Source organism: Thalia democratica, chromosome 3 (assembly GCF_965202585.1).
Source record: "Thalia democratica chromosome 3, ktThaDemo2.hap1.1, whole genome shotgun sequence".
Taxonomy (NCBI): domain Eukaryota; kingdom Metazoa; phylum Chordata; class Thaliacea; order Salpida; family Salpidae; genus Thalia; species Thalia democratica.
This window is the reverse complement of record NC_139167.1, coordinates 43,713,407-43,736,248: the sequence shown is the minus strand read 5'-3', so window position 1 is coordinate 43,736,248 and position 22,842 is coordinate 43,713,407. Positions and strand designations below refer to the sequence as shown.

Below are 22,842 nucleotides of genomic sequence, written 5' to 3'. Positions count from 1 at the left end.
ATATATATAATATTCCTAATTGTACTAATCATATTAATAATAACAGTAATAATAAAAATGATAATTTTAATAGTAGCGATTATAACAGTAGTAATGATGATAATCCTAATAGTGGTAATTTCAATTAGGGTAACAATAATGAAAAACATATTAAAATTTTAAACATAAAAGATATAAGCTGTAATGATAATTTTAATAGTAATGATAATGAAAATATTCTTATCAATAGTACTAATACTAGTGAAGATTATAATAATCAACATATAACTAGAAGTATTGCTAAAATGATAAAAGAAAACTTGGAACAAGTAAGTGATAATTGTGCCAAAAGTATAAGTAAAATGCATAACAATAATACTATGAGTATATATTCAAAACCATCTAAGCCTATTAGTGATAAGTTAAGTAATATGCCTAAAACATGTAATTGTCGTATAAAATAAATAAAGATAACTGTCCATTAAAAGGTAATTGTTTAATTAAAAATGTAATTTATAAACTTAAAGTTGAAAGTAAGGGCCCTGATAAAATTTATATCTGAAGTACAGCAGGTAGTTTCAAAGATAGATATGCTAACCATAAACATACTTTTAAAAACATAAATAAAAAACAAAGCACGCATTTATCGGATTATGTCTGGACCTTTTTTCACAGGTACGGTAAAAGGCCAAACATGGAGTTGAGTATTGTTTCAAAGATCAAACATGCATCTAGCGGAGTAAGTGGAATTTGCCCAACTTGCAATACAGAAAGAGCAGTAATTGCAGCAGAAGATAAAGACCTACTTCTGAACAAGCAACAAGATTTATCGAATATTTGTCCCCACAACCGACGATTCTACTTTAAATGACTATGTCTACTTATGCACTTATTTATTTCACAACATTCACATTTACAATCACAAACACTTACAAGTTTAATACTACATGTTTTTAAGCTGCATAAATTACTGATTAATTTGTTAATTTATTATGACGTAAAATTTCTGCACAATTTAATTTAATTTTCATTTTTAAAAACTTACCTATTCCTAGAGCTTTTTTGAGGTTAGTATATGCTTTTATTAAATTTGTAATTTTTGTAGACAATTTTATATCTTTATGTTTTTATTCCAAACTTTTTTCAAACCATAAAGTTCGTTTATAGTTACTACTCATATAAACATTATACATAATTATACATGCTTTTTTTCTAGCGTGTGTTTTCTAACATTTTATATTTCTTTATCTCTAACATTTTATAGACTCCGTAGATCTGTTCTTAAGTTTATTTGACAATAAAAAGTATATACTTTACAAGTAGTATAATTTTATTAAAAATATAATTTTTTTTTTTGAATTGTTCATGAGTATTTTATAAAAGTAATCGAAAGTTATATAAACTTAAAAATACTTGATATCTTAACTTGCAACCATTTTGGTCTAGATCAGGGGTTGACAAGCGATTGGTTCTCGCGCGCCAAGTTTCAAGTTTCAAAACTATTACAATTTACTTTTGTAGACTTTAAAATTTCTTATTAGAACTTTATTGTCGGAATTTAAATTTTCATATAACTATAAGTACTCAACCATAAAAATACATACTATTTGTTTTCTAGAATGAGAACATTTTTTATAAGCAACCTATTAAACAACAAATCTCTTAAACTACTGATTAACTAAAGTACAAATATATATGAAAGTGTGTTACTTAAAAATTGTATAAACTATTTTATATTTTAAGTTCAATTAGTAAACAATACTTATAATCAATTATAGTGGTATTACTATACTCCATATGTAACTTTTCATAAAAAAATACTGCTAGTTAGATTTACATTTTGTAACATATTTTAATGAATATATCATATAAATATAAAGCTCTAAAAGTATCAATTATTAAGTCAGACACAATAAATTTATTTCGTTTTGTTTGGTAATTCTTTAAATCAAAAGTACAAACTTTTGTGTTTCTTACTTAAACTTATGCTTTGGTTACAAATCGTTTTCTTAATTAAATTTCGTTTTGTAATAGTTAGAGAGTTCAATGTGTAAAATTAAAAAAAAATATTTTTAAAAATGCTTATGTGTTTTAAGCACAAAATATTATTGATAACTTAAAGTTCCTCATGATTTATCAAAAAATGAGACCAAAGTCAACTATTTAAAGAATTAGCTCCTATGAACACAATTACTAAAATGAACCAAACATTTTGTTTGTCAATAGAAAGATGTATGAAAGATATAGTAAAATTAATCTGTTTAAATCGTACAAAAAAGTAATATACTATTTTTTAGAAGAAAAAAACCTACAGTAAAAAGTACGTTTTTATTAACCTATGCAATTAGAACATAATAAGTGCAAGTGATAGTCGTAATTTAAGAACAATTTCTGCTAGAAGTATTAGCAACCAATGTAAGATTAATCAAATAACTTTACTTTAAACTTAGTGTTTTATTGTTCACGTTTTCAGTTATATACTATTACATCCAATTGAATGAGACGTAAATCTTACTCATCAACTTGATCAAAAAAGTTTTATTAATAAAATTTTGAACAGCTTTTTTACGCTGCATAACTTATTTAAAAAATATAATAAAACATATCAAATTTTTATTTCATTTGTTTGAGTACTTTCGTAGTAAGTCTTGTCAAAAATTGTTTCTTGCTAAATTAAACTGAGTTGAAATTGAAATAAAATTATACTGTAGTTTAAAGTTTTGAAATATAAAATGACGTAATAATCGAATTTAAAAATTAACTAAATGTTTATACTTTAGAACAGGGTAGGCAAACTGCGGCCCGCGGGCCAAATGCGGCCCGCTGAGCAAAAATATATTTCAAGTTAAATTTTTTTGATAAATTTAGTTTTAAGTTCCTGTATAAGATTTTAAAACAATTAAAAGACTTAACTGATTTAGCTTAAAATGTGTAAAAGACAGGGTAGCATTCTACCAGGTTTTTTTTCTCAATTTAATAATAAATTTCTTCTTACAACAGCAAATTATTTTATGAAAAAAGAGTGTAAAAATTGCTTTGAAGTAAGATAGTTATATAACACCTATTTGGTAAAAACTAAATGCAAATTTTTTCATTTTGTACAAAAGTAATGCACAGTTATTTACTAAAATGTCATTTCTTTACAGTTTTGTTTTTTTACACGTTTTTTATACCTAAGTTTCTACAACAGATGTTTTATTTCTAAATGTTATATTCTAGTTTACTCAAAAACATTGAAAATAACATAATAATAATAATATTAATAATAATAATAATAAGTAGAAGAAATAAGGTTAATTTTATTTTGGATTTGACACCTTTGATTAAAAAATTTTTTTTTGTATTTTAAATTAATTCCTATGCACACCAACTCATATTTTAAACCACTTTTTATTTAAAACTTAACGAGATAAAGTTTAGTTTGTGCAAAGTTTTCTAACATTATTGTTTCTACATGTAATATCTAAGTGTGTACAGACACATTTAAAACAATATATATGTTTTAAGTTGAAAAGTTTTTGTTTGGTATACTTTTTGATTTTTCAAACCATGTTTTTAGGCAAAATAAGTTATTTTTTTTGCGTTGCATACTAACATAAACAGTTGCTGTTTTTGGAACTATCTAATTAATACAAACAAGATTGAGAAATGATAATTTAATAAGTTTGTACATTTTTAATCAAAATAGTTCAAGTTCGATCAAATAAACAAATAAAATTTGCCACACGCTCAGACTATGACTATTTGAAGAGTTCAAATCTCAGGCCAATTTAGTCATTTTTCAGTTTTTGGCTTGCATTGCTTTTTGTATGCTAAAATATCAGGCTTTAACCAAATAGGTTATTTTAATATTGGTTTATGTTTATGTCTTAACTACGTGGTCTCCAGTAACTTACTGACTGCTATACTTACGAGAAGTAAATAATATACTATCAGTATAAGTTACAAAACTATTTCCTAAGTTATGAATAAAACACACTTTAAACAAATGCAATTTACTTTATTTTCATTAAAAATTCTTAGTTCTGAAGAAAGAAACTATTAAATCACGACACAAATAAAATCTATAAAAAGTATTAACAATCGTAAAATTATATAAAATACTAACATCAACTCCGCGATGTAGACGTTTTTCTTGATTCTCGAAAGTTGTGAATAAAACGTTGAATTTAATCGTAACTTGATCGTAACGCGGAATAACTAAGCAACTAAATAAGCAACTAACGCGTATTTGAAAGACAAACGCAAATGGTTTACTATCATTTCTAACTCGCTATAATTTCTAACCTGATCATTTCTAACCCGATCACTTCTAACCCGATCACTTCTAACCCGATCACTTCTAACCCGATCACTTCTAACCCGATCACTTCTGACCCGATCACTTCTAACCCGATCACTTCTAACCCGATCACTTCTAACCCGATAATTTCTAACCCGATCACATCTAACCCGATCACTTCTAACCTGATAATTTCTAACCCGATCACTTCTAACCCGATCATTTCTAACCCGATCATTTCTAACCCAATCACTTCTAACCCGATTACTTCTAACCCGATCATTTCTAACCCGATCAATTCTAACCCGATCATTTCTAACCCGATCACTTCTAACCCGATCATTTCTAATAAGATCATTTTTAACCCAATCACTTCTAAACCAATTAAACCCGATCACTTCTAACCCAATCATTTCTAACCCGATCATATCTAACCCGATCATTTCTAACCCGATCGTTTATAACCCGTCATATCTAACCCGAAATTTATTTAGCCGATCTGTATTAATATATTAATTTATTATTTTTTAAAGATAAGGATTTGTTAAAAAAAAAATCTCAACAAAATTGTTTTTTTGAAGTATAGTTTATTTTGTTTAAAATAAAACCTAATGTTCAGATAGCTTTTGTTAAAAATTAATTGTTGATATTAATTAGTTCATTTATTGTTTTGACAAAAAGGTTTAAAATTGGATTATTAATTAAGTGTAGTTAATTAGTTTTAAAAAGCATTACGAAAAGTGTAAGTCTTTTGTATTCTAAAGATTGAATATTAAGTTTTGATAGTCGTCAATGTAAGAAATATAATAAGTATCGCAGCGGTTAAAGTCTATTCTGTACTTTCTTTTGAAATGATTCTATATGTTTAATATATTTTTTTAAGAGTAGAAACCAGATTACCAATTTGCCTCCAAATTCAGGGAGAATTTATATGAAATACAACTTTTTAAAAATATTAATATCAGCGTTTATGAAACTTTAAATAATACAGTTAATAAAATTTAGTAATTGTAATTATAATGGTGGTTTCATTTAAAACTAATATCATTGAATTCTAAATTCTTTAAACGAAAGTGTATACTGTTTAATACAAAGCCAAAAGTAGAGGTAGAAGGTTTTTTAAATATTCAGAACTTGTCATTTACTCGAACTTTAATTTAATTTTAATTCTTAAATCAACTTGTAAAATGTATAAAAAGATTAACTGTAATTAAGTTATATTTAGTTATAACAAACTTAACTATGAAAGTTTAGTGTCGAAAACTTATTATTACGCATTTTAACTTTTTCTTTTGAAATAAAATTTATGTAGGGAAAAATAAACTTACATTTGTCATAAAAATTTAAAAATTTTCAAAATTTAAACTTGCTAAAACACAATTATTCTCACGATTAGTAGATATTTCTAAAATAATTTTCATGACATATTTTGAAAGTTATTGTTTTACATGTTTTCAAAAACACAAAAACTTTAGATTATTTAGCGATCATTATATTTGAAATGTAAGTATAAATTACTAGATTAAACTATATAACTTAAAAACTTATAACAAAATAATAAAACCATTTTGTATTGTGAAACCTGTTATATAGGTTTAAATTTCAATAAAGAAAAAACTCATCATTTTTATAGAAATTTAGAGGTGCAAAAAACCACCGAGAACAAAGTCAATAGACTGCAAGCTGGCTTTACTGTAATGAATAAAAAAAAATATGTTTTGTGTAATAATCGTCTGGTAAAATATTTGATTAAAACAAACAAAGAATTTAATGGAGTTTTTATAAAATTCTGCTCATAATTATACTTAATTCAACTATAGTTATTTTATTATTCTATTTCAAAATGTTTTATTTTTTATACTTATTTTGTTTTTACTTACGTTATTTCAACTGCTCATAATAAAGTAATTTTAAAGAAGTGTTTGTCAATTAAAGTACTAATTTAATTCGCAATTAAAACATAGACGAGATTTAATTACCCTCGAACTTGTTATACAAATAAACTTGTCTGTTTAACTGTTAGTGTTAAACAATTTTTTTTGCTCTATAACTAAGTACGAATTTATTAATGATGTGAAATCCAGACGGTTAATCGACATAACAACTTTTGCGGTTTAGTTATATAACATAACTGTTTTTATAGCTAGTTTCTTACAAAAACCATGCTTTTCCACTTAATATAATAAAAGTTTTTAGCTTCTTCTAATGTTTGGTTTAAATCCATTATCTGAATAGGCCTATGCAAATTGCATAACAATTTGTATAAGTTATTAAGATGAAAGTTAAAACTACCCTACTATAAAAGGTTAATACATTAGTAAGCAATAACAAAACATTTACGTAAGACTTTCAATGCAGTTTTTAGACCGTAATATAAAAGTTTTTGTATCTGAATATTACAATTGTAAAAGTTGACTTTTTAAAATTTGCTTATCTTAAAACTATTTTAGTCACGTTAAATACAATAAGATCCAACTAAGATATAATTATCACTGCTTATTTTAAAATCTTACAAAGAAGTGTTCAAAATACTTTAAGGTAAACAATTTAGTAAATTGTATATGATTAACGAAAAACGTCTCTTAAAGTGTATTGAAAAAACAAAACAAAAATAATAGAAAAAACTAAAAATATGTGTAGGATAATGAGGTAATAAAAATATATTAAGATTATGTTAAGTTAATACTAAAATTAAAATCTATACTAATAATATTTTTACGTAACACAATAAAATCATTATGTTTAAAGTTGTCGCTACCTGGTAAAAGTTCTACTTATATAACTATTTTTGGCCTGGTTTAATACGCAACGTGCGCTCTAACTTATAAAGTAGAAGTCCCCAAGATAACGCTTATTTTTTAATTGACTTAAATAAACTAAAATGACTTACTTAATATTTACTAAAGGTTTAACAAAACAGTTACTTATACTGAGTTCGAATCTGTGATAATGATTTTATTTACAATGAACTTGCGAAACGAAAAGATGATAAAAAACTGCACAACATTACACTAGAATAACAGAAACTAAACACTACATGTTTAAACCAAACTAAAAAAGTATTGACAACAAGATTGAAACCATTAAAACTTAAGGGCAGCAAAAAGCTGCACTGAGTTCAGACCCTCAATGAAGTAGAGACTAGAAAAACTGAACTGCACTAATTACGCGATATTCTTAATTTATACTCGCTTGAAAACAAAAAAAGAAAGTAAAAAAGAGACAATTACCGCTCACGCGGTACAGCTTCAAGAAGTAAACAAGTCAGAAAAAAACCCCTAATTAGAAACAACTCTAAACCGCTACCAAGCGGTTACATTTTCACTCCTAAAACGGTCAAATTGGAGTTTCAGCTACGGTTTAGAAAAAACATTAACTTTACTTTGCTAACAAGTCGTAAAACTTTAAAAAACTTTAGATGAAAACTTTTAGATTCTGACAAGAGAACGATTACACAGACAAAAGACACTCTTAATTAAAACCGGTGTAAAAAACTTCGGTGTGGGGTATTTTCTTAATTTTTTTAACTTTACTTCAAGTGTTACGTTAAGAAGATGCTTAGAAATCAGTTAAAATTATGTTTAAGTGTCAAAATGTTTAAATGTAACCGTTAAAGCTTTTAACTATCGGTTGACAAAAAAAAAAAAAAATATATATACATCAAAATAGAACTTAAATGCTAGAAGATATTTATATGCTAAAAACATTTACCAATCAAATCAACATCGTTTATAAAACTTAAGAGTTGGTTAGAACACATTAAGACTTAAATAACAGAAAAATGTAGACAGTTCAAAAAATCTCCTCGCCGCCGGAACTCGCTCCGCCCCTGCACATCTCCTCGTCGTCTGACCGGTCCACGCCGATCCGTCTCCTCGCCTCACCCAACGGTCTCTTGGCGCCACGGAATCCGTCTCCTTGCCTCAACCAGCGGTCTCTTGGCCCTACGGACCCGTCTCCTTGCCTCACCCAGCGGTCTCTTGGCCCTACGGAACCGTCTCCTTGCCTCAACCAGCGGTCTCTTGGCCCTACGGAACCCGTCTCCTTGCCTCAACCAGCGGTCTCTTGGCCCTACGGAACCGTCTCCTTGCCTCACCCAGCGGTCTCTTGGCCCTACGGAACCGTCTCCTTGCCTCAACCAGCGGTCTCTTGGCCCTACGGAACCCGTCTCCTTGCCTCAACCAGCGGTCTCTTGGCCCTACGGAACCGTCTCCTTGCCTCACCCAGCGGTCTCTTGGCGCTACGGAATCCTCTGATCCGTCTCTTCATACATCTCCTCTTTCATCTCCTCGTTCCTCACCTCGTTCATACGTCTCCTCTACCGCTCCTCGCCGATTCGTTTCTCGAGCCGTTCGTGCGAAAGTGCAATTAAAGTTCAAGCAAAAATATAAAGAAAATACTATTTCAAGTACTTTCAAGTACTTTTAAGTATGTTTATAAGAAACTTAAAAAACATTTATAGCTTCAGTTTAAACTAATTATTCATTATAAAAACTTTTAGTATATTAAAAACATTTCACATTCAACATGAGTTAGTTGACAAAACAAACAATTATATTCATTTCAAAAGCTTAAATTTGTTTCGTAAAAATATATAGCTCCTGAACTTTATATTAATTTATAAAACTTTAACATTCTAAGAAAGTTAAAAACAAAGTTGTTGTTAGCGTTTAAATGTTGAATAAGATATTAATAGCTCAAATGACCTTATTAAAATTGTGTTTTTATAAGTAAGCTGAAGTGTATAACAACAAAAAAACAAGCCAATAAAGTTTGTTACAAGCAATTAACAAGGTCATTGTAAAAAAAAAACTTTAAATATTATAGTTTAAAGTTTGAACATAACATTGTTGCTAAATATAAAACTAAATTAAGTTTAATAAACTTAAGAAATTTCACTTCATTAACCGATTATGCACTCGAAAACAAGTTTTAATAACCTCATACAAATACTTTTACAAGGACGAACGAAAAAACAACAATGTTTTTACATGCAGTTTAAAAAGTTTATTATCCATTATAGTTCAAATTAAACGATTGTTTGAAAACAAAACAATTAAACTTTACAGTTGCTAACTTTTATAGACGTTTAAAACTCTTTTTGTTATAAGAAAGTTTTATTATTAGAAGCCTTTAGTTTCATTTTAATTTTTAATAAAATGTTTAAAACGATTGAACGATATTTAATTAATTTGACAAAACGCGGAACAACTTGAAAACAAGACAAACTTTTGTTTAAACTTGCTCGTACAAGTTTAAAACTCATTTTGAAAAACGCTTCAACAATGAATTGCAATAATATCTACACAACAAATACATTTTAGTTCTAACACATGTCCATTAGCTTTTCCCAAACCACTTTAACATAAAATTCAACACAATAAAGCTAATTACTTTTTGCAAAAAACAACACAAATCTCTCACAAACTCGAACTACTTAGTTGTTTTTCCAACTAGAAATTTTAAACTCATTTTTAAAACTTTACAGACCAGATGACTGGGTTAAATAAATGCCCTAAAATTTATCGAATTTATAATATTATTAAATAAGGTTTATTTTACTCTGTTTTCAAGTTACCATCTACAAAACGTAAAAATTTTAATGAAGGTATCTGTGTTCGATTCCAGCTATAAATAACTGGACGTCCGGGTCATCATGTCGCTACCTGGTAAAGGTTCTTATATACTGGTTATTGGCCTGATTTAATACGCAACGTGCGCTCTAACTTATATAAAGTAGAAGTCCCCAAGATAACGCTTAAATTATAATTGCTTAAATATACTAATATGAATTACTTACTATTTACTAAATGTTTAATAAATCAGTTACTTAATTTAAATTGAGTTCGAATTTGTGATAATGATTTTATTTACAATGAACTTGCGAAACGAAAAGATGATAAAAAACTGCACAACATTACACTAGAATAACAGAAACTAAACACTACATGTTTAAACCAAACTAAAAAAGTATTGACAACAAGATTGAAACCATTAAAACTTAAGGGCAGCAAAAAGCTGCACTGAGTTCAGACCCTCAATGAAGTAGAGACTAGAAAAACTGAACTGCACTAATTACGCGATATTCTTAATTTATACTCGCTTGAAAACAAAAAAAGAAAGTAAAAAAGAGACAATTACCGCTCACGCGGTACAGCTTCAAGAAGTAAACAAGTCAGAAAAAAACCCCTAATTAGAAACAACTCTAAACCGCTACCAAGCGGTTACAAAGTAACTAAAAGTTTAATTTTTTATTATTATTTTAATAACTTCATTAAGACTAGTTTATTTTTGCATGAAATTTAGACTAAAAAATAAAAACGTAACATAATTAAAATAGGTTAGAATCGATCGGGTCAGAAATGATCGGGTTAGAAATGATGGGGTTTAATTGGGTTAGAAGTGATTGGGTTAGAAATGATCTTGTTAGAAATTATCGGGTTAGAAGTGATCGGGTTAGAAATTATCGGGTTAGAAATGATCGGGCTAGAAATGATCGTGTTAGAAATGATCGGGTTAGAAGTGATCTGGTAAGAAGTGATTGGGTTACAAGTGATAGGGTTAGAAGTGATCGGGTTAGAAATGATCAGGTTAGAAGTTATCGGGTTAGAAATGATTGGGTTAGAAGTGATCGGGTTAGAAGTGACCGGGTCAGAACTGATCGGGTTAGAAGTGATCGGGTTAGAAGTGATCGGGTTAGAAATGATCGGGTTAGAAGTGATCGGGTTAGAAGTGATCGGGTTAGAAGTGATCGGGTTAGAAGTGGTCGGGTTAGAAATGATAGCGGGTTAGAAATGATCGGCTCCCAACGCAAATATATACACATAAAAATGAAATTAACTCCTTTAAATAAAAAAATTGTTTGTTTTTAATACTGGAAGGACGTCACGAAAACTGCGTAAAACAGTTTACAACATCCGCTTTAAAGTAAGAAAATGAAATGTTAATATCACTACATTATTTCTTTTTAATTTTCAATTTAGTGTTTAAAGCCTGGTTTTAAATAATTTAAATCCTTAAATTCTACTTAACTCTAAACTTTTTTTAAGTGTTCAAAGCGCGGGTTAAAAAAAAGTAAAAAAAAAAAACTGAATAACTTACAATCTCAAAAATTACATAATTTACAAAAATTAAGATAAAACACAACATAAGGACAAAGTAACAACGATAGTCATTTAGTTGTCTTCAATCATACTCTCCGGCTTACTTGTCTTCCGGCTTTTTGTCCTTAGGCTTCTTGTCATCGGGCTGCTTCTTTTACGGTAGTTTATTTAGCAGGAACGAGTTGTTTTAATTCGCTTGTTCTTCTCTAAACTTCAAATTCAAAATTACATCGAAGTCACTTGTTGACATAGAAAAAACTCATCTTTTCATTGTCCATCATTGTAGTATTACTTCATTATACAAAAATAAGCGGCTAAAAAAAAAGTTGAGATATTCTTTCAAGAAAGTTTAGTAAAAACTACTATGTTACTATACCAAAAGACAATGACGAAACTGTCAGTATTTACTTTTAAACCCATTATTTTATACAAAACAAAAAAAGTTAAGCATTTTAAGATGCATTGAATAGAAAATTAATAGTTTAATTGTTAGTTTAAACACATGAAACATTTTAATTTTCTTTTTAACTTAAAAAAACATATTTTCTCAATATTTAACTCGCAAACTTTAATAAACAAAACAGAAAACATTTCATTAAAGTATTTTACAAAACAATAAGTAGTATTTTCATGCACAACTTTTATAGGATTCAAGTATAAAGAATTTCTTTTTAAAGAGACACAAAACTTATGCATATAGAAATTTATAAAGAGAAAAATTTAGCGAGTGCTCTTTTTCGATCGTTAACAGTCAAACTTAATGGGAGTTGAAAGTACTTTTAAAATTCAAAATTTATAGGAAAAATTTATCACGAGTCGAATTTGAAAGCTTTAAACTTGAACTTGATTATTTTACAAGCAAAAAAAAAATCTGGTAGTTTAATTTTAATTTAAAATTAGAGAAAAATGTAGTTACTAAAATTTTAATAAAAAAAAAGGCTTATTTGTATAATTGTTATATCGTAGCTTTTAATAAATAGTTCAATTACTAAACTGTAATTTGAAATATAAAAAACTTTATAAGACATTAATAATAGTAAAAAAGCTATAAAATTGTTCAATTCAGAAATTTTATCAGAAAATAAAGAAAAAAAAACACACTTAATAGTTTCTTTCAGTTTAACTTCTTAAAAACACTACCTGAGTTTAGAAAACATTAAAATAGATTTTCATGTTAATGAAAAATTACAACTTTTTATCTTTACTAAAGTCTGTTTTGTTAGTTTTGTGAAAGTACTTATATTTTATCTTCAAAAGGGCTTTATGATAAATGTTAAAAGTTTTAGACCTGCTATTAGTAATTCTGACTCTTTTTTATTCTGTGTTATAATTTCTTTTTTGTTAAAGGAATCAAATGCTGCCAAATTGTTTTTCTCTTTGGCTTATATGTTGCTTGATACTTTAGTTTCTGATTTTGTTTTTGAAGAATTGTAATAGCCTGAGTGATGTTTATAACTTTTAAGCTGCAATTTTGGCACTTTATTTTTCGGTTCGCTATCATACTTTTTAAAGTAACTGCTATTTTTCTGCTGTTGGTTTTGATGTTTTTCTTCGCTAAGTTTACCTTGTTTACCCTGTAAAAGTAAAAGCTTGCTTATAAGCTCTACTAGCTTTTATTTTCTGCTGTTGGAGGTTACTAGAATGATAGTTTGCGTCAAATATTTTTTGTTGAAATTTTTGGTTGTAGTTTGAATTCTTATCTACAGCATACTTAGACCCTTGAACTGTTTTACCATTAGGACCTGTCACGTTTGCGGATTCTGACATATTATTTTTACCTACAACAATATCAAACTGGACTTTTTCTCCTTGTGCAAGAGACCTTAAGAATTTGTTAGGGTTGTTTTTGATGATAGCTGTATAATAAACAAAAACATCGCTGTTCTGATCATCACGATGAATAAAACCGTAACCTTTGCGAACATTAAACCATACTACTTGACCAGTTACTCCAATCGCTATTATTTTTTTGATTACCTGAGCTTTTTCTTTAGCTGTTTGAAACTCTTTAGTTGTATTAGATGTTTTTGTAGGTAAGTGTTGATGACATGACAAACACTGTGCTATGTTAATATTGTTACTACTATTCCAATAGTATGATTTTCTTGGTTTAAAATTATCTCTATCTTGATTAAGTTGGCGATAATTGTAATTATGATTAATACCATTATCTCTTAAATGAAAATTTTGTTGATAATTAGGACGAACTCGCTTATGGTAATTTATTTTAGACTTATGATGATTTGCTCATAGTGCTGTAGTCTATCGTAATTAACTTGCTTAGGTATTAATGCGTTATAAGCATTCCATATGGCTTGTCCTTTTCTTTTAAAAACTTTTAAGCTTTCATGAAAATGTTCCCTAATCTTACCTTTGATCGAAAAGGGCATTAAGTATGCAAGAAAAAACATAATTCTGTCCTGCTCTGGAGATTTGGCCCAACTCACGGCTGTAGCAAATATTTTATTAAAGTTTGTACACTCATTCCAAATTGGTATTTTATCTAAAATTTCAGCTAACTGATTGTCCCTATTGATAAAAAAGTTTTTTAAAGAATTGTAATTTCTTTCGACTCGTTCTGTCATTTTATAATAGTCTGACAACTCTTCTCTCGGTCAAAACCCAGTTAAAAATTTATACTTTTCTGTATTACTAGAAATATTTTCATTTAATATTTCCTCCTCAAAGTATCTTAAAGTGTCACGAGGGTTTCTTACAAAGTCTAACCTTTTAAACTTTTTACTCAGTCTTTGCGCCTTCAAAGTGTCGCTGAAGTTATTAAAATTATTTTGATTACTATTTTTGTAATCATCGTAAAAAGGTGCGCGTTTTTCTAGCATCGCACGTTCGAAATGTGGTGGTCTAGACTGCCTTAATCTATTATTTAATTTTTTTATTTGCTTTTGCAAAAATCTTAACTCTTCTTCATTTGTTAGCTGCTTAACTTCGCTTGATTTTCTAAATTGTTGTTGAATGCTGTTTGACGGATAAAATTCAGCATTATCATTCATCATCACTGCTTGATGAGAATTATTAAGATTGATATCGTCATTGTTGTTTGTGTGCATTTATTTTGTTGACTGCTTAAAGATTCCTAACTAGAAGATTCAAGGTTCTTAAAATGCACTGCGTGGTTTCCATTTAACCAAATAGGTTATTTTAATATTGGTTTATGTTTATGTCTTAACTACGTGGTCTCCAGTAACTTACTGACTGCTATACTTACGAGAAGTAAATAATATACTATTAGTATAAGTTACAAAACTATTTCCTAAGTTATGAATAAAACACACTTTGAACAAATGCAATTTACTTTATTTTCAATAAAAATTCTTAGTTCTGAAGAAAGAAACTATTAAATCACGACACAAACAAAATCTATAAAAAGTATTAACAATCGTAAAATTATATAAAATACTAACATCAACTCCGCGATGTAGACGTTTTTCTTGATTCTCGAAAGTTGTGAATAAAACGTTGAATTTAATCGTAACTTGATCGTAACGCGGAATAACTAAGCAACTAAATAAGCAACTAACGCGTATTTGAAAGTCAAACGCAAATATATACGCATAAAAATGAAATTAACTCCTTTAAATAAAAAAATTGTTTGTTTTTAATACTGGAAGAACGTCACGAAAACTGCGTAAAACAGTTTACAACATCCGCTTTAAAATAAGAAAATGAAATGTTAATATCATTACACGGCTAGTTTTGGTCACCCGGCCTGACTTTTTTGCTTTAAAGAGTGGTAAGATTTATGATGTGTGTTTTGTTCAATGCACAGTGTTGGTTTGAATTAAAATATACTTTAAATTTTAAATCTTTAAGCTGATATAATTTGTATTATTATTTAAACTAATTGTATACATATAAGTGTGAACAATTAGTGTTGCCAAAAAATCCAGGAAAAGCTTGGAATTTGACAGTTTATACTTAAAAAATCTGAAAAAGCCTTGAATTTGAGAATTATCGAAAAACCTGGCATTTTAAACAATTTTTACATGCAAAGTTATGAAATTTCAATTTGACACAAAAAATCTACCATATAAATATTTTCTATTAAAAAACACATTTAAAGTATCTTAACAGTATCTTTTAATTTGTTCTATATTGTTTAAGACAGTTTTTTTTACCTTTAACTTAATTATATACTAAAAATAGAAGCAAAAAGTTGTACTTTTAAAAACTTTATATTGGTGCATTGCACCTTTGCTTTTAAAATGTCTTTACCTATTGTTGTGCTTTGTATTGGAACTAAACCTAGAAATTCTTCTAAAATGTCAAAATTAGTAAAACCACCTGTAATAAAAATTCTAAAATTAGCAATATTTGTTGTATCAGTTCTCGCATCTTAACAGATTGATTTAAGTCCTAATTTGGTATATGTGGCTTTATAATCTTCAGACATTTCCTAAACACGACTTCTTGTTGATATTGAAGAAATAAACAAAAATATTTTACTAACGCAAACACAAATTATTTAAATAAGTTTTCAACTCTTAACGGCATCTTTTTTTAGTATTTTCTTTTGCTACTTTATAACTTGCCTAAACAGTTTATTCTGATCAGTCTGTACAGTAACCTCTCGCATCTTTACGCACTCGTGACGTTACGCACTCTCGTTTAGTTACGCATTTGAGAATTCTTAAAACTTAAAAAGATTTTTTTTTAATATTGCACAAATTAGGTTTATTGTCTATTATTAATTAAAAGTATGTTTTTAAATGCTAACTCATCTCTCTATATATTTAGACTTTGTAAAATTACGTTCCTTGACTAATTGAAAAACATTTAGTTATTAGTATATCAGCAATTTTGTTAACAATAAGATATTAAGTTAAAATTCTAAAAGAAATATAACTGTGTTAAATAATGAAAGTATAATCAAATAAAGAAATTTAGAAACACAAATAAATATTACAGCACTCTTGTCCTATTTATGAATAAACATCTAAAAAAGAAATATAATAAAACTTCCTAGCATAAAGTAGCAGTGATACTTAATAGATATAGAACTTACACTTAACACAAATCTCAATTGTTTTTTTAGTAAAAATATCACTAGTTTTTATTTGACGCTTTTTTTTTTGTTTAAGTTCATATTCTGTAACACAGCAAGCGTTGAAATTTTTCGCCAGTTGCCTTTAATTCTTCGTAATGCTCACCAGTTACTCAAACATTTTTCTTATATTTTTTATATTTTTGTTCAAAAGAAGAAATCCGTTACAGCACCAAATGCATATTTTTGTAAAAGGCTATAGAAAGAAATTTTAATATAGACACCACATCATTTCTTAATTGTAATATGATGCTTAATTATAAGTTGAATTTTCTTACTAAAATACAATGTAAATGTTAAGTATCAAATAAGTCACACATAAATAAAGAAAAAGATAAAATCTACTTATTATTTAAATTTGTTGAATTTTTATACAAGTATTATTATTTTAAATAAATTTAAATTAGTCTTTTTTTAATATATGTATAGTTTTATGTTTTGTTTTCATATATACAAACAAATTCTTAAAAGTGAAAAAGCCCCAGTATGCTTTTAACTAGTAGCATTTTCAAAAAACAACCATTATAGTAAGTATATTTTGTACCTCTCGTGTCTTTACGACCTCTCATATCTTTACGCACTTTTTCTATGGACACAATGTGCGTAAATAAAGCGAGAGGATACTGTAGTTACTGAAAATGATTATGTGCGTTGTTGAAACTGACTTAAGCGATTTGTTTTTTTTTTTTTTCGTTTCTCGCAATAATTCCAAACTACCGCATTATAGTTCTTATAGCTCGTCTTATAATTTACATTTGCTCCTTTTAAATGCAATATTTTTATTGCATATAAAGAATTTCTATAATGCACAAAAAGTTTGGTTTTTTAATTCATTAATAGCTCAATAAATTTTTATACATCTGTTAAAAATGTTTTAAAAATAAATTTTCATTCAAGCTGAATTACAATATTTTTTTTTAGTTTTATAATTAATTCACTGTTAATAAACTTCGGTATTTCTTTATTTTGTGAACTTTATTTTAAACAGGGTTGCCAAAAAACAGGCTATATTAAACTTTTTTCTAAGTTTAGACTAGGTTAGAGCTGTTTAAGAAATTTTTATAAAACTCAGATGTATCTGAAACTTTTATTTCAAACACTTTGAATAAATCTTTGATTACTCAGAATAGTTTTATGACTGTAGTGTAGTTTACTAATTGTATTTTTTTGTCTATTTACATATTGTGCTTTTTTAGAATAATTGTCGCTAACCGAGGCTTCCACTTATACACTATGGGCCTGATTTATTACGCAACGTGCGCTCTAACTTGTATAATAGAAGTCCCCAAGATAACACTTAAATTATAGTTGACTTAAATAACTAATATGACTTACTTACTATTTACTAAAGGTTTAATAAATCAGTAACTTATACTAATTTAAAGTGAGTTCAAATCTGCGATAATGATTATATTTACAATGAATTTGCGAAACGAAAAGAAGATAAGATACTGCACAACATTACATTAAGAAACCAAATTATCAATTCTTTTAAAAGACGACAATACTTGAATAAAAGAAACTAAAAACTAAATGTTAAAACCAAACTTAAAAAGTATTCTAAAATCGAAATCAACTCGACAACAAGATTGAAACCATTAAAGCTTAAGTGCAGCGAAAAGCTGCACTGAGTTCAGTCCGCTGCAATGCAGTAGAAACTAAAAAAACGCTATATTACTTGAGATTGTTGAATTTATAATCGCTTGAGAAAAAAGAAGAAAGTAAAAAAGAGACAATTACCGCGTAAGCGGCACATAATGATGTTTTGGTTATGTATTTAAGCATGATTAACAGAATTTTTATAGCTATTTTAACTTTTAGTAAACTTTTAATATAATTCAGACATTTTTGCTTTTAAAGTGACAACAGTGAAAAAGACTAATTAATTACTAAAAAGGTATTTTATTACAGTATTCAAGCATTAGTTATGCTAAAAAAATTGATTTAGCTTATCTACAGTATAAATAAGTATTACTTTTATGTAATTAACTAATTATTAAATTTTCTAAAAAGTGCAAACTATTTAAGACGCAAAACCTATTTTCTAAAGTTAACATTTTTTAAGATATGAAAAGGTGGTTCATAATATAAAAAATGTATGAAAGCGACCCATAAATGTTTTTCAAGTTCGGTTTTTTTATAGAGAATTAGGTTGTAAGTAAAACAATAAAAGTATTTTAATAAGTTTAACTATTTAAGTATTTAAGAAAGTACATATTTTATTAAGACTTAAGTATATTAAACAATGTGAATTCTATTACAATAGATATTTATATATTAAATAGGCATTTTATGTGTAGTTAAAAGTCATTTAAAGTAATTAAGTGAATAAAAGTAAAACTATCTCTGGTGTTACGAAAACTTAAGCCAAAAGATTATTCAAATATCACTAAAACAGTGGCTTGCGAAAATTTTGAAAACTTGAAATTTGGCCCGCGAGCACCAACTGCCTGCCGACCCCTGCTTTAGAACTTTGCTGTATGTACTAATAAAACTTGTTAGATTTAAATCAAACTAAAAAAAATCAGCGATAAAAATGAAAATAAAACTACACTTTAAACAATTTTTACGAGATACTAATTACTTTAAAATTACTTAATATAAATATTTAGAAAGTCTAGTTTGGTATACAAACTTTTTCTGCTTACATAAACTGGGCCTTAAAGATTGAATCCATAAGGCTTCTAGAATATGTAGCTGAAAAGAATTCTCCGTTCTCAATAAAACAGAAAAATTCTCTTTTTTATAATTTTTCGCACATTCATGATTGTCCAACAAATGTTGTCCAATCGCCGAGAATAAAAATTCAAAATAAAGACGAGTAGAAGTTTAGCCCATCAGAAGATGATAGAATTTGCAGCTGACAGGTTTAATTTGAAGAGTCTCTTTAAAACTCGACCGATACGCTTAATTAGGTTTAAAATTTAATTGTTCTAGAACGTTAGAGCAGGGATTTGCAGTCTTTTATAAGTTGCAAGCCAATTTTACTAGAAATCATCTCACGGGCATCACTGTAAATAGAAAGTGTTCCGCGTGTCGCAGTTAAGTAATATAATTATCAATAAAAAAAACTTTAAAAATAAAATAAAAAAGATAAAATTAGCAGTGGTAAAGTACTATTAATAATTAATTATTTAACTAAAAAAAGTATTAACTTTTACTTATGTTTTAAAAAAGATAATTTTAGCTAAAAATTATATCGCAGGCAGTAAATTTTACTTTGTTAGCCAAAGTTTGTTGACCCGCTATAGATTTAGGGAATAAATTAGATTATATAAAATTAAAAATACTTGATTTTAACTGATAACTTAATTATTATAGAATGATATGACTGAAAATATTTAGTTTTAAAAGCTACGTCATATAAGGTACTTTTTTTTCGATAAATAAAGTTTTTTATAACTTATATATTTTTTTAAAATGTCTGGTTCAAATAGTTTTCCGTACAAAAAACTTGTTGAGTATATTAACGAGCCTTACCCGGGGAGATTACCAATAAAAAAAAAAGGAGAAATTAAAACGCAAGGAGAGCTTGAAGCCACTCAAATTGTAATTTCTCAAAACACTTCTAGTTATAAAACAGTTGCTAATGAAAACGAAAAAGTAAAAAATAATATTTACAGTTGTTTAGATGAGATTTATAAAACAAACCCTTGTGACTTTGACAAATTTTTAGTAGAAAATGTTGAACATTCAACTTTAAATCGATGGCTTAATCTTAAAGAAAAAGAAATAGAGTTGAAAAGTAAATGCGAGTTTTTTTGGGATAGAACGTATTGGGAAAACGAGTCATTTTTAATAGAAAAGCATGTAAGTACAGTTGATTAAATTACTTAGTTTATAAAACGTTCTTGTAAATTTTTAATCTTTCAAAATCAATAACGTTGTATATGTACCTTCCAAAGCAAAAAGTTAATGAACTACTTTTTTCCAAATACGTAACGGAAACAAGTTATTATTAATAACAAAAAAAATTAAAACAATTTAATTCTGAAAATAGGTATCATAATTTACTTATAAACTTTAGGTGATTATTATATATTTTAATCGTAGCATTAAGATTTATCAAATTTGAAATAATTTTAGATAAAGCGAAATTTTTACATATTTAAACTTCTTAAATTAAGACGTAAATGATAATAGTTATTTTTAATATGTTTCAATCCTAGAAAATAACCTTTTTGAAGCTCTAGCAAAAAATATTTTTAGATTCAAAATAAACTAATTAAAAATAAGTTTTATACTCTTTAATGTTGTTTGTAGTTATTTTTATGTAAAACAAACTTATAATAAAACTATCAATAAGAAACTTTTAGTCCTGAATTAAACAATAACAGTTTCTCTACAAATTGAGACAAACTTTAGAGAAATTATTTAACCGAATTTATATTATAATACAATGTTTCCCCAAGTAGATCTCTCCACTTATAAATTAAACCTAAAAATGCATTTAAAGTATATAAATGGAAGATATTATAAAAAAACAAAAGACTGAAAAATGTTTATTTTACGAAGGAAAACAAGCCCAAATTAATTAAAAATAAGTGAACTTGAGCTAGATAGTGATTATTTAACTTAGTCTTTAGTGACCTTAGTACTTTACTGTCTGTATGACCTTTAATATAATTTAAATAGCAGTTGTATAACTTAATCTATAGAAATCTTAGTAAAGAACAATAACGATACATAATTAATAAAAATATAATCTTTACAAATCTTTACGTTCTACAGATAATAATAAGAATATTTCAGCCCACAAAATTTATTTAACAACCTCACAATAAAGCGATAAAAAAGTACTGACACACGTGCAATACAGATCTCGACGGTTTGCTTGCACGGCACTTTTAGCTAGGTGTATTAGCAATTGCTTTCGTTTCTCAATGATTCCTACTGAAGTCAAAGCAAACATAAGACCTTAAGCGTATAAAACGTCTATAAGTCTGCCTTGGTTGATATACAATAGAAGTTTCTACTCGAGAATAGTTGTTAAAAACAGACAATGAAAACTGAAAAGTGCATAAAAATACACTTGTTTTCGTTTTACAGCAGTTCTTATTGGATTCAGTTGATTACAATAGAAGTGCAATGCTTGAGAAACAGTTTTCAAAATAAAAAAACGAAAGCTGAAAAGCAGATAGTAAACTAAATACACTTGCTTTCGTTTCTCAGCGGTTCTTACTCAGGTCACTTGACCCACAATAGAAACACAATAATCGAGAAACAACGAAAGCTAAAAAGCGTTCGAAAAAACATTGCTTTTATTTTTTAGCGTTTTTTACTGAAGTCAGTTGACTGCAATAAAAGTGCATTGCTTGAAAAACATTTGCGAAAAAAGAACGAAATTTGAGAAGCGTATAGAAACTAAAATAAAACCTAGGTGACTTTAACAACTAGACCGAAACACGTTAATGTAAACATTTTTTTAGGTCTCATTTAATATTAAGTCAACAAGTACACGACTGTAAGAAGTGAAGTCTTGTTCACAGAAAAAAGTGCCTGCTGAAAAAAAAAATAAAACTGCGCATGTTTAAATATAGCGTAATAAGCTACAAAAATAATAATCAGCCATAATGAACCTGTAAGTGCAACGCGTACTCGCTCAGCGATCTTAACCTACTGTAATAAAAAAGAAATTAAAACAGAAACATGAAATAAATTCCAAAATACAAAAAATAAAGATATATAAAATGTTAATATGTACTAATCATTTTACTTCGTATCATCATTTTAATCGTTTGAAATTACGCTTTATTTGCTTATTTGAGTACAAGCTTTCAGGGAGATTTGAAATATGATACAATGACTATTTTAAACAAAATGATTACGTTTTTAATAAGTACTCAAACAGTTATAAATTTAAATAATGATACCTTAAAAATACTTTAGTAAAAATAGCTCACTAAATTTCGTTACAGTTTTACTAAAATAAATTTCTTAAGAGTTATAAATTTTTCAAACCTTTAAAAGTTTTTATATTTTGAGAAAAATCTTTAAACAAAAAAAATATTTACAATTTATTTGTACGAAAAATAATAATTTTTAGATGAGTCAAGGAAAACAAGGATACTTGGAAGCTATATCTGAATTATTACCTGTATTGGAAAATCTTACTTATTCAGATGGCTGTACAATGTTTGTAATTAATGGAATAGGAAACACAATTCGCCCTTACAGATTTGAAAACCTTTACAATTTGAGTTTAACGGAAAGAAAACAAGCTAAGTTAGTTACTGTTCTAAACTTTATGAAAACTACATAGTTTAAAAAATAGAAATTTATTTTCTTTTTATGGTCTCAAATGATTAATGCAACTAAACAGCATGTATGACTCTACTGTACTTACAAACTTTCTAATTTTAAACTTTAAACGTTGCTTCAATTCAAATGTAAAATTTATTTGGTTAATGGATAAC

General features: G+C 27.4%; 1 protein-coding gene across 1 annotated transcript in view; it reads right to left on the bottom strand.

Moving 5' to 3' along the window:
* The window catches only part of LOC145832314 (cAMP and cAMP-inhibited cGMP 3',5'-cyclic phosphodiesterase 10A-like), a 60,713-nt gene extending 52,143 nt beyond the window's left edge, over nucleotides 1-8,570 (bottom strand). Inside the window, exon 1 of the mRNA XM_082939632.1 lies at nucleotides 8,506-8,570. Coding sequence (XP_082795758.1) covers nucleotides 8,506-8,570 — 65 coding nt within the window. The remainder of the gene's footprint in view (nucleotides 1-8,505) is intronic.
* Nucleotides 8,571-22,842: the final 14,272 nt, after the last annotated feature.